The 12,650-nt window shown below is 46.2% G+C and overlaps 1 protein-coding gene across 1 annotated transcript in view; it reads left to right on the top strand.

The window, feature by feature from the left end:
- Positions 1-10,765, top strand: part of LOC311583610 (uncharacterized protein C4orf51 homolog) — a 53,899-nt gene extending 43,134 nt beyond the window's left edge. Inside the window, exons 3-6 of the mRNA XM_084757364.1 lie at positions 2,283-2,344; positions 5,763-5,835; positions 7,122-7,195; positions 10,467-10,765. Of these exons, the coding sequence (XP_084613490.1) occupies positions 2,283-2,344; positions 5,763-5,835; positions 7,122-7,195; positions 10,467-10,571 (314 nt within the window). The 3' untranslated portion in view covers positions 10,572-10,765. The remainder of the gene's footprint in view (positions 1-2,282; positions 2,345-5,762; positions 5,836-7,121; positions 7,196-10,466) is intronic.
- The last annotated feature ends 1,885 nt before the right edge of the window (positions 10,766-12,650 follow it).

The following is a 12,650-nucleotide window of genomic DNA, read 5'->3' on the forward strand; positions in this document are numbered from 1 at the left end:
GCTGCAATTGATTTGCCGTGGGTGTAAAGCAGGCACTCTCTGGCTGACACTGACTTGGGTAGGCTGTGTGAGCAGACCAGGGGTTTGCCCCAACAGGGGCTGGAGCAACACCCCTGAGGACAAGAAGACTGAAGCTCTTTCTTGGGGTCTGTCTTTAATTATAGCTCAAAAATGTCTTGGGAATGTTTGTGCATGGCTTTCCTAAATTTTTCTTTCTCTCTTTCTTTCTTTCTTTCTTTCTTTCTTTCTTTCTTTCTTTCTTTCTCTCTCTCTCTCTTTTTTGTATTGTGTGTGTGTGTGTGATGTTAGGCACCTTTAAAATATGACAATAGCTCTCTTGTAATTGTTAAGGCAGATAAATGAGGATTTCACTGACAACTTAAAAGTGAACAAATATGACAATTCAGAACCCTCTCCCTTATAACTGTTTACATTTTTTGCTTTATCAGAATTTCCAAAATAGCCAGACGTGGTGACACACACCTTTAATCCCAGCACTTGGGGAGCAGAGGCAGGCGGATCACTGTGAGTTCGAGGCCAGGCTGGTCTACAAAGTGAGTCCAGGACAGCCAAGACTACACAGAGAAACCCTGTCTCGAAAAACCAAAAAAAAAAAAAAAAAATTTCCAAAATATATATATATTTATTAACATTTTATTTATTTGGAGGAGTATGTGCCACAGTGCATGTGTTGAGGTCAGAGGGCAACTTTCAGCAGTTCATCCTTTCTACTACAAGGATCTCAGCCTGCAGCTCAGTCTCTCAGACGTATCAGAAAGCATTTTGGCCAGCTGAGGCAGCACAGCTGCCTGAATAGGCTGATATATGCATGTAGTTCTTTGTGGACTATTAGGGGTAAACTAAAGTATCTTTTTCTATGCATGAATGCATGTGTCTTCCAGAGATCAGAATACTTTCACGTATAACTATGAGAGCATCATACCCGAAACATTACAATCACAGAGTAATGTGTATTGCATACACGTTCTTCAGATGACTGAATGCTCATTTCTTCTAAATCTGCCATCTGTCCCACTGGCTAACAGCTGTTTAAGATGGTGATGCCTGGTGGGTTTTGAGACACTTTGAAAAACCCAATGAAAGCTCTGGTCTTCAGAAAAAAAAAGTCTCCAGAAAGATCTTACCTCCCTGGTGGCAGACATCTTGGATCCTGATGGGTGTTCATGGACAGCAGGTTAAGTGTTAGTCCATCAGTATCCGAAATGACAGACAGCACTTTGCCTTCATCTCCCATCATCATTTATGGCCCATGAGCCTTCATTTGGAGGAGCTTAAAGTTTCTAGGAAGTCAGGTAGGAGGAGGTGGATGGCCAACCTGCTGAGTGAAACCTGAACGGCAAACGTTGCTGGCAGTGGTACCATGACAGACACCAGTAGGTGGACTAAATAATTACGATGGATGACTCGGAAGAATCCTTCTGAAGCAGAGTGTCTCTGACACAGCAACAGCCAGAGGCTTACAAGTCTACCCTTGCCTTCTCTAGGAAATGGGGAGGTGGACAGAGGCTAGTAAATTAGGGAAACGGTAAAGCACCCTTGATACAGAAGCTAAGGTCAAGCTGCACTATTTTGTCAACTGTGAACTTTCCGGGAAAGATTAGTAGCTAAGCATATTCCTGAAGATGCGTGCTCACTGTTTTCCGCCACAAAGTCTGGAGAAAACAAGACTCTCTGTGGATGACCGTGCTGTGCGTGTAAGGCAGTGAGCTTGCTAAAATCCACCGAAACGCATGGTGAAACGTGGCCCAGTGTACAATGGGGAAACTGTAGAACACACTTGAACATTTCAGAGGTTCGGGGAAAGAGCAGCCATGAGATTTCAGCATAGTCTCAAGTTCTAAGAGCAGGAACCGGTGAGCAGAGTGAGCACAGAAGAATGTTCCAGACCTGAAAATGCCGGTCCCCTCCCCAAAGCTCCTGAAGGTTTACTGTGAATTTAAACGCTGGCCACAATTTTGCCTCTTATTCCTTGGTTGGTCAAGGGCTGACGGAAAACAGAGGCTGCCTGTGTAGTGTGGGAGAAGTCGTATGACTTTTTTTAAAAAAATATTTTATTTAATTTTAAATTTATGCGCATCGGTGTGAGGGTGTCAGATCTTAGAGTTACAGACAGTTGTGAGCTGCCATGTGGGTGCTGGGAATTGAACCCTGGGTCCTTTGGAAGAGCAGGCATTGCTCTTAACCACTGAGCCATCTCTCCAGCCCCCGTTGTATGACTTTTAAGAAATCCTATCTTGACTCTGCTCTTCATCTGCACACAGGAGGACTCCCTGATATACCAAGAGCCGTGTGGAGTATCCCATCCAACGTCAAGCACAAAGTGGTACGTTCTCACTCCCTTAATAGTGCGTGTAAGGGATTGAATACGGCACATCCTTCACAAAAAAAGCAAACTCAGAGGGGTTGAGTTTTAAAGGTGAATATTCATTTATGGTTACTAAGTGTGTAGCTTCCTTTTAAGGGAATATTCAGGTAACCAAGGTTACCACTGTAAACAACTGGCCGGGCGGAGGCTTTTATCACTACCCTCACTTTGTTTCTTTTCCACGGGTGGCACTAATCACACATATTCTTGTCTCTGGTTGTAAACTTCCAAACAATGAAGAGACTATGTGAGCTTTGACCTTTGAAACATGTTTGAGACTGTTTCAGCCTGTGAGGACTTTTGAAGTTGGACTGAATGCATTTTTGTGTGCTGGTGTGGCTACAAGCCTTTTGGGAGCCAAGGAGTGGAATGTGATGGTCTGGCCAGGAGTGGCTCCTAAAGACTCGTGTGTGTGTGTGTGTGTGTGTGTGTGTGTGTGTGAACTCTTGGCCTATTGGGAGTGGCCCTACTAGGAGATGTGACCTTGTTGGAGGAAGTGCGTCACTGTGGAGGTGGGCTTTGAGGTCATATATATATATGCTCAAGCTACACCCAGTGTGGCACACAGTCGCCCTTGGCTGCCTTTGGATGGAGATGGCCGCTCCTTCTCCTGCACCATGTCTGCTTGCACACCACCAGGATTCTCTCCATGACGATAACGGACTGAACCTCTGAACGGTAAGCCAGGCCCAATTAGATGTTTTCCTCTGTAGGAGTTGCCATGGTCACGGTGTCTCCTCACAGCACTAGAAACCTGAGGACTAAGACAGACTAGAAATAGAGCAAAAAATCAGGATCTAGGAGTAGGTAGGTGGCCAAGCAAATTGGCCCGCACCTAAGAAGGTCCTGGGTTCAAGTCTCAGCATTTCAAAAAAAAAAGGAGGAAAAAATGGGAAACTCTTCCTCTTCCTCTGGGATAATCGAAATTTACATTTTAGTCTCACTTCTTACAAAAGTCAATATGCTTGTACATACATATGCATGTAGATACATACAGATGCCCCCAGTATATTGACTAGATCATACTGAACCTTGTCCTCTGTAATCTGTTTTTATATTTCGATATTTTATGGACACCATTCATCGCTAACGAACATAACCATTTGTTATCATAGCTAATGGGCACATTGAATCTCTTTGATTGGATACAGCACAATTTTAAAATGCTCCCTATCTGTAAGGATTTAGGACTTTTTCTATCTTTTCCTTTTTTTTTTTTTTTTTTGTTGTTGTTTCTATATGGTAGATATTTAGGGGCTCTTGTTTTTATAATTACTATAAAATATTATGATAACTAAAAGGTAGAAATACATGTTATGCGATGGTAAATTCGCCTTAGCATGTTTCCAGTAGTGAAATTCTTGGATTGGAAAATAAGTTTGTTTTATTCACAGCTAAGTGGAGGATAAACTTCAATGCTTTTCCTATATGCTCACACCGGCTTTAAACAGGTTTAGTGGCACATGCTGTGATCCCAGCAGTCAAGAGAGCCTAAGTCAGTTGTGTCACAAGTTCAAGGCCAACCTGGGCTATATAGTGAGAGTTGTTTTGTTTTGTTTTTTTCCTCAAAATGTTAATGAAGATAATTATAGCCTGATGTTTCCCAATTTGGCAGATGAAGATAGTTGCACTTTCGTTAATTTCCTATGATAGACTGAATCTCTTCCCTCATGTTTATTATTTTCACACGTGTTTTTATTAACAGTAGCTGATTCTCCTCATCTGTAGAACTTTTTAAGACAGAACTGAGCACTAACAAACAGCAAACCATTGCTCCCACAGTACAGAGATGACAAAACCTCTAGTCACAATGTTTTGGTCAACTTACCAACCTGTAACTTTGTTTTTAATGTATATTTTAATGAACTGTATTATGAAACACTTGCAAGTAAAGAAGCCAACACACTAATTTTTATATGTTTCTCTTCAAAGACTCTTTACTTCATATATGTCAGTTCATTAGCATTGAGCTTGAGCCAGTGACATTAACCTGGAGCTTAGGGAGTGCAGCTCTTCTTCCTGTGCACGTGGGGTGGGGGTGGGGGGGGGAATGGAGGGGTGAGTGGTGTCCTCTGCGCATGCACCCTACACTTACTTCAGCATGATGCTCTATTTTAAACAGTAAAAGCTCTAGCCAAAGAACGTCAAGTAGCAGAAAATGGGGTTCAAGGGAAACTGCAAAAAGGATACTTAGTTACCTCTGAGAGTCAGCCCAGCCTGGGTTGTGCTGGCTGTGCTTGACCTCCACCTGAACTCCCACAGGATGGGTGATTGCATTTTCTCCCATCCTGTAATGCTCCTCAGTGACCTCAAAAGTGCTGTATTAACCTCAGGATTACACATAGATTTTAGCAAGTAGGTGAATTCATAAATATGGAATCCATGAATAATGCAATGTAACGGTGTGTTTCCTTTGTCCCTGTTTCTGTTGGGATAGTTTTGCTGTTGTTGTTGTTTTGTTTTGTTTCAGTGATTTTTATAAACTGTTTACAAACTAGGATTGTACTTTTTTTTTTTTTTTGGCCTAGCCTCAACTATAAGTCATTTTACTGTTATCCTAGTTTTGTCTTTTCATTTTACTGTTATCGCCTTTCTGTTAGAGTTGATTCTGACAATTGTATTAAAATGCCACTTGAATAAGGGGGGGACAATAACTGATAAAGGGCTTTTGTTAGATGTTTATTCTTGTGAGAATGGGTTTTATTGTTGTTGTTGCATGTGTGTATGGGATATGAGTATGTACAGGTGCACACGTGTGGACGGTGAGGCCAGAGACCGACACTGAGCATCTTTCTTGGTTCTTCTTCCCTTACTGTTGCTCACTGATTGGCTAGTGAGCACTAGGTGGCTGGTCTCTGGTCACCTCCCCCTCTCACTGTGCCCCTTCCCAGCATTCTGGTTATAGACAACACCCTGGTTTTTTTGTTGTTGGTGATTTGTATTTTTACAGTTTTAATGGAGTGTGTGTGTGTGTGTGTGTGTGTGTGTGTGTGTGTGTGTGTGTGTGTACGGGTATGTGTGTGTGCATATGGGTGTGTGTGTGCATACGTGTGTTGTGTGTATGGGTGCGTGTGTGCATGTGTGTGTGTGTGTATGGGTGTGTGTGTGCATACGTGTGTTGTGTGTATGGGTGCGTGTGTGCATGTGTGTGGGTGTGTGTGCATGCGCTGTGGTGTTGAGCTCAGAGCACGTGAAACACAGAGCCGTCTTCTCAGCCAGCTCTGGGTTCTATTGTTATGTGTCTTGTGACACAGTCTTGCCATGTAGCCCAGGCTTGCCTCAAGCAGCCTTCTTGTCTCAGCCTTCCTAGTACTGGGCTCTTAGGTATGTACCATCTGGCTTGCTTGGTGTTAATTCCTAATTCTTTCTTCTCCAGGCACACCAGATTTGGGGTTCTGAAGCCCTTTTTCCAACACCTCTAGATTATAAAATGCTACGTGAGTTCCCAGGTAAGCTGCGTTCCTCTCCACTGTGGTCCTCATTTTGACTGTTGCCGCCTTCTGTTGTATTTTGTGCCTCCCAGGGTCAGAGGTCATTTAATAAATCCCTCTGCACTTCTGCTTTCTCCTTGCTGACACCTACATTGTCACTTCATTTTATGAGTCCTAACATCAAAGAAAGCAGGATCAGATGTGACAGGGGTGGAAGGCCCAGCAGACACATTTGCCTAGCAGCAGCTCTGAGAAGGATCATGACTGTGGTCGGGAGCTGCCACCTCCACCGTACTTGGGGACATTGCAAGTGAGGGTTTGGAACTCCTGCCTTAAAACGTGCTCCAGAATGTCAGCAAATTCCCAGCCAAGCCTTGTGGCACAACATGTTATCCTAGCTTCTCAGGAGGCTGGCGCAGGAGGATTGCAATTTGAAGTCTGGCTAGGCAATTTAGTGAGGTGCTGTCTCAAAAGAAAAGAAAACAGAGTCCAAATGTGGTAGCATACCCTTAATCTCAGCACACAAACATGCATGCACATACATGCCACATACACACAAAGGCAGACATACACACATGAGCACAAACACAGATGAACACAGACACACATGCACACACATGCCATACACACACACACACACACACACACACACACACACACACATTCCTTTGCCAAGGATTCTTGAAGAATAAATTAAAAAGAAGCCAGCTAATCTCTGTGAGTTTACAGGAAGCCTGGTCTATGTAATGAGTTCCAGGCCAGCCAGAGGTACATAGTAAGAATCTGGAGAGAGAGAGAGAGAGAGAGAGAGAGAGAGAGAGAGAGAGAAGAAGAAGAAGAAGAAGAAGAAGAAGAAGAAGAAGAAGAAGAAGAAGAAGAAAGAGGAGGAGGAGGAGGAAAGAGAAGAAAGAACGAAGAATAGAATAGAGAGGAAAGGGAGAGGGGAAATAGGAGAGAGAAGGACAGAAGAGGGGAGGACAGGAAAGGGGGACAGGGGAGGGAGAGGAGAGAGAGGTGTGTAGTATGGCGGCTAATGCTTGTAACCCTAGCTCTTGGGAGGCTGAGGCAGGAAAGTCAGGATAGAAGTTCGGGACCAACTATATGGATGAAAGCCTGTCTCAAAACAAACAAAACAAAACCAAAAACCACCACCAAAACTAGAAAGAAAGAAAGAAGTAAAAAGACACTAAGGATGTAGCTCACGTGCAAGACTCTGGGTTCAGCCCTCAGCAGGGAAAATAAACGCCATTCAGGTTCCTTCCCTTTTCATAGCCGACTCCTGATTGAACGTGTCTTCACTGTAGGTGTGAAGCCCAAAAAGCCAGGCTACAATCTCCTCCTGAGTTACAAGACCAGAGGGAAGAACCTCCTGAAACAAGTAAGGGCCTTTTCACTTGCCATTCCGTACTGTCTGGGCCCTGGGAGTGTCTGCAGGGTGCCTTTCCTTTATGATCTGCTGGCAGCCCGGTCCTTCTTACAGAGGCTGAACGCGATGTTTAGGAAACAGGTTCAGGTAGGCTTGGAGGATGAGAGTTCTCACTGCAGGGTCTGGGAGCTGTTGGTCTCTGCCTAGTGTGGTAGCTGCATTGTCCTCTGGTTGCCCTACCTTGCTGGAGACCCATCCTGGGTGCTGACTGTCCCAGTCACCTGTCTGCCCCACGTCCCAGTATCTATTGCCCCCCTCTCCCTCATACGGACTCCCCTGACCAGGACTCCCTGATCAGACCATAGCAGATCCCAGTACTTTGAAATGGGATGCTAAAGCAAGGGCTCTTTTCCGCCTTAGAATTCTGGCTGAAGGGGGGCCTTGCCTTAGATGCACAGGCAGCCTGGGTTCTCCCCAGATAAAAGCTGGGTGTGGTAGCACAGGCTTGAGAGTCCTTGTGCTGAGGAAGCAGAGGCAGGCGAGGGGAGCCCTGGGGCTCATCGCCCAGCCAGCCTCGCCTACTGGACAAACACCAGGCCGGGGAGAGGCCTTACGGAACAAGCTAAAAGCACTGGAGAGATGGCTCCGCGGTTAAGAAACAAGATATGGGTATCTGAGTTGAGGTTGCTTTCTGATCTCTGCAAACACATGCGTGTATATTCACACATATTACACCTACATGCATGCACAGGCATGTGTACACACACATGAACACAAGGAACACATGCACACATGTACACACACATGAATACATAAACATGTCTGCACATGCGCATGCGCACACATGCCACACACACACAGAAGCACACACACACACATGCGCGCGCGCGCACACACATGAACACAGACGCACACATGCATACACCATACACACATGCCACACACGTATCTCTCTCTCTCTCTCACACACACACACACACACACGATACACATGAACACACAAGCATTCATGCACATGCGCATACACACATGCCACACACACACAGAAGCACACACACACACATGAACACACACACACACATGAACACAGACTCACACACACACACATGAACACAGACACACACACACATCACACACACACACACATACACACACACACACACACACACACACACACACACACTCCTTTGCCAGAGATTCTTGGAGAATAAGTTAAAAAGAAAAAGGAAAAACAAAAAACAAAAAACAAAAACAAAAACAAAGACAACCCTCTTTTCTCTGTGTGCCCCACTAACCATTTATATAAAATAAAACAATAACTTTTGCTATCTCACAACTTTTATTAGTGCCTCTCTTGAAGTGGAATTTAAACAACTCAGTTCCATGTTAAAGTAAATTAAATTTGTGGTGTCATGGCTTTGGTATGCTAGTTAGACGTGTTGGGGGAAAGAATAACTTGATCATTAATTTTTTAAAAATGTTATTCAAATAACACCTAAAACTGTCCCTCGAATACCAATTATACACACTTGTCACTTTGAAAAGGCTGGTCTGGGGCACCAACGGAACCTGACAAATTAAGCTAACAGGACAGGGTTAGGCGGCTCTCCTTGGGCCCCAGACAGCTAAGCCTATCCAGGGACTGGCCCAGCACTGGGAGGCAGCACTGCGGGGAAGATGCGAATGGGGCCCCAGAAGCTGTGACTGCACTGCTGGCCGCTCCTTGTGCACTCACTCAGGGACCTGCTTCTCTGGAGGGCTGGGGCGCACTTCTGGGAAAGGAAAATGATTTCCTGAAAGTGCGTTGCTCCCAGCTTCCTCCTGGGACTTGTCTGAGGGAACAGTTAACTACTGTGAAATAATTCCCTTTTGCTTCACGGAGTTGCTCTGATGCCCAGCGATTTCATTGCCAGTCAGTGTCACAGCTGTGCTGAGGAACACTTGTCTTGCTCTCTTGACCCCTCCCCTAAATGCATTTTCATACATTTTTTTTTCTGATACACGAACAGTCCAAAAGCATCCCCCTCCCCGCGGACGTGCACCCCTTCTCTTTCCTTGTCACATGCAATAAATATGGGGGACTCACCTGAGAACTGCTGAGCCTAGAACCCCTACCGGAAGTAAACTATGACTTTTATGAGTAAAGCAAAATTTAATTTTAAATTATTATTTTTTTTAACGTGTATGAGTGTTTTGACTGGATGCGTGTCTGTACACTGTGTGTGCCTGATGCCCCTAGAGGCCGGAAGAAGACTCCAATCTTTTTACAGGCACCTTTGTGTGGGAAAGACTGAGCTTTGTCACAGGTGGAAGCAGTCTTGGCGGGCTTTACCCTTGGGCACCCCATAAATACCTGTGACGAACTGAGTAGAACCATTCTGGGCCTAAAATTCAAAAAACAGACCTGGGGACCCCCACCTGGACTATTGTTTTCCTAATTGACCCTCAACGAAAAAAGGGGGCTGGAGCGCACGTGGAGCAGCGAACAGCCTGGACCAACACGCAGGCCAGAGACACCTAAAGACCCGTCCCGTGGAACGGATACCGGAAGGTTCACTCTTTTTTTTCCCCTTTAACCTTTTTTCCTTCTTGTGTAAGCTAGTTAGGTTGTATAATAAAGTTGAATTGTTAAAAAAACAAAGCCTACACCTTTGTAGGTGCTGGGAATCGAAGCGGGGTCCTCTGGAAGAGCAGTCACCCTTCCAAGGCCCAAGTTTAAAATAATTTTAAACAGGTACTGCTATTTTGGGGGAAGAAGTGCAAGTTACCAGGTGCAGAATTGTACGGCTCCTGTCAGGTTGCCAATATCCTTGCTTTTGAAAATATCTACTTGGCGACTCTCGCCTTCGGTAACTCTCCTAGAATTCTTTATTTGGTTGGCTCCTACCTTGAAGAGGGTCACGCTGTAGGACTGAACCGCAGAGAATTCACAGCCAGGACTGCCCGACCCACGAAGTGGTTGAAAGTGGGCAAAGGGTTCTTATCAGCGGAGGGTGATGAAAGGGGCCTTTGGTGATGTGGAAACTTCTTGCCTTTCTAAAATCGTGTTGCTTATTGATCCATCCTTCCTGACTGAGGCACAGTATAGGGAACAGAAAGGTTGTTAGGTTTTGGTTGTTGTTGCTGTTGTTAAGATGGAAGAAAATGCAGAAGCGATGCCAGCCCCTGCTCATGAGTGATGTCTGGTTTGAAAGAGGCAATTTAATTCCCAATTTTGTGGGAACAGTGACCTTTGCGGATGAGCGAGTGTTGACAATGGGACCATTTTTTTTTTCCCCATCAGCTTCGGCGACAATGGGATTATGAAAGCAAGTTTGGCTCCTCGGAGGACTCAGAGATGGATCGATACTCCAATTGCGGTAGAAAGTCAGTGCGGATACTCAACTGACTTGAAGAACCACCAACACAGACCTGGGCCCTAGTGTCTGTGTTCACCCGCTGAGCCTGGAGACCCCAGGAGGCCTGGGTGGGGTGTGCACATAGGAAAGATCTTGCTAGAAATTTCCCTGGCCTTCATCCCTCGTTCGTGTGTGTGTGTGTGTGTGTGTGTGTGTGTGTGTGTGTGTGTGTGTGTGTGTGTGTGTGTGTATCTACTGACGGGGAGGGGGTGTTAATATCATGATTAAATGTTTATTTAAAATAAATGCCCAGGCTCACATTCTGCCGTAAGAAACTCACAAATGATAGCGTGACCTCCACTGTGGTGGGCTCCAGAGCCACCCAGCCTTGTCTTCTACCTCAGAGAAAGACTTTTCTGCTTCACACCCAGAAGAGAAGGCCCTCCTTGGCAAAGCTTTCAGCTCCTCAAGGAAAACTGGCTTTGCTGCTTGGCTCCGCCTTCGGCACCGCCCATGGGCCTCTTCCCCCGGCTGGGTCTGCCCCAGCGAGATCCCCTGCGGTCTCCCAGCCAGTGAAAGAAGGAAGGAACCTGGCAGAGAAGGAGCAAGGCCACAGAATAGTCCCCTCCCGCTGGCAGCCCCCTTCTCTGCCACCAGGCGCTTTGGTGCTCCTGATGCAGCCTGCACTCTGACCCACGGCTCCTGTTGAACAGAAAACACAAAGTCGCACCCTAATCCCTAGCCGCGCCCCGTACCACCCAGCCTTTATTTATTTATTTTTTTTTCTCATAGCCCCAGGTTGGGCTAAATAGATTCGCTGGGAGCCATCTGGTCGGCTTCCCGGGAACCCGTCATGTGGTTTCCATTAAGCTCGCCAGAACCGTGCGTTGAAAATGTAGCCCGGGCTGCTCAGGAGCCTCCAACAGTCTGCCCTGCGCAGAGCGAGGGGACCTCTGGGTAGGCGCCCAGGCTGGCACCCAAAGGCCATGCCCCAGTGACTGCCCATCGCCACTCCCAGGAATACACTTATCCACGGCAAGGCTTTTTCAGTGGCTCAGTGTTCGGGTTTTGCCGCATGCAAGCCAGAGTTTGTTAGAATTCTGTTTCGATTCTAAAAATCAATGCCAACAGCTTTATAGACGAATTTACAGAAATAACCCGGCCACAGAAACTCAATGTGACCATCCACATCGGGAGGGCTGAGTCGGCCTTCTACGCCTGTCCTTGACTCCCCGGACACCCCATAGGAAAAAACAGACCAGAGGAAAAAAAAAGTGTTAGCTTATGGAAAAATACTGTTTCACACAATGAGCTAGGGTTTATAGTACAAGACAAAGGAGGCAGGGCAATTTAAGGAGTGATGTGCTGTGTCTGGAACGCTCCTTGAGGTTTATCAAAGATGAGTCCGTTTATTGAGAAGACCGGGGAACAGAGGGGCTTGGGAGGGTCCCGTGGCCTGTGAGGAAAGCTTTCACTTAGAGGCCGCCAGGTGCTTTCAGGCAGCTAAAAGGACTCTGCTCAAAATGAATTAATTAGTGGTGCCCTGTTCTTCCTTGGGTCTCCCCCGATTAGCGGAGCTTTAGTCCGTCTCCACTACCAGACTAGGTCTCCCTCCCTCCCTTTTTTCCTTTGCTTTCCTTCTTGTTCCCTTCCCACCCCCACCCCCTGGTCGGGCGATTTTATTTGGGACTTTAAAATGAAACCAGGTGCTGTGTAAAACAAAGGCAAAGTAATAACAAGGAAAGAGGATCCAACGCCTAAGGAATGTGCTGAGTTTTATGACTCAGGCTGTCCTGGCAAAGAGCTGGGAGTGACACGGGGAGGTGGGTGGCACCGAGCGCAAACCATACATGGCAGCCCTGGCCTCTCCAGATAGGGTGGTCAAGGCAGCCTGTGATTCACTTTGTAAAGCCAGAGGCTCTTGTTCATTACTGAACAAAGCTTCCCAGGCAGGAGCCAAAGGATGTCAAAGTCTCCCTGAGCGGCCAGATGCAGTGATGGGGCTAGGGCTACCCTGAGGGTTGGAGAACACTTCCCTCAGGAAGAGACAGGCTTCTGGGACTCTGCCAAGGGCAATAATGCCTTTAGGAGATTCACATGTATTGTTGTGGGGACAACAGCTTGGGAGT

The sequence above is a fragment of the Acomys minous genome, assembly GCF_964271855.1.
Source record: "Acomys minous genome assembly, chromosome: 14".
NCBI classification, from domain to species: Eukaryota; Metazoa; Chordata; class Mammalia; order Rodentia; family Muridae; genus Acomys; species Acomys minous.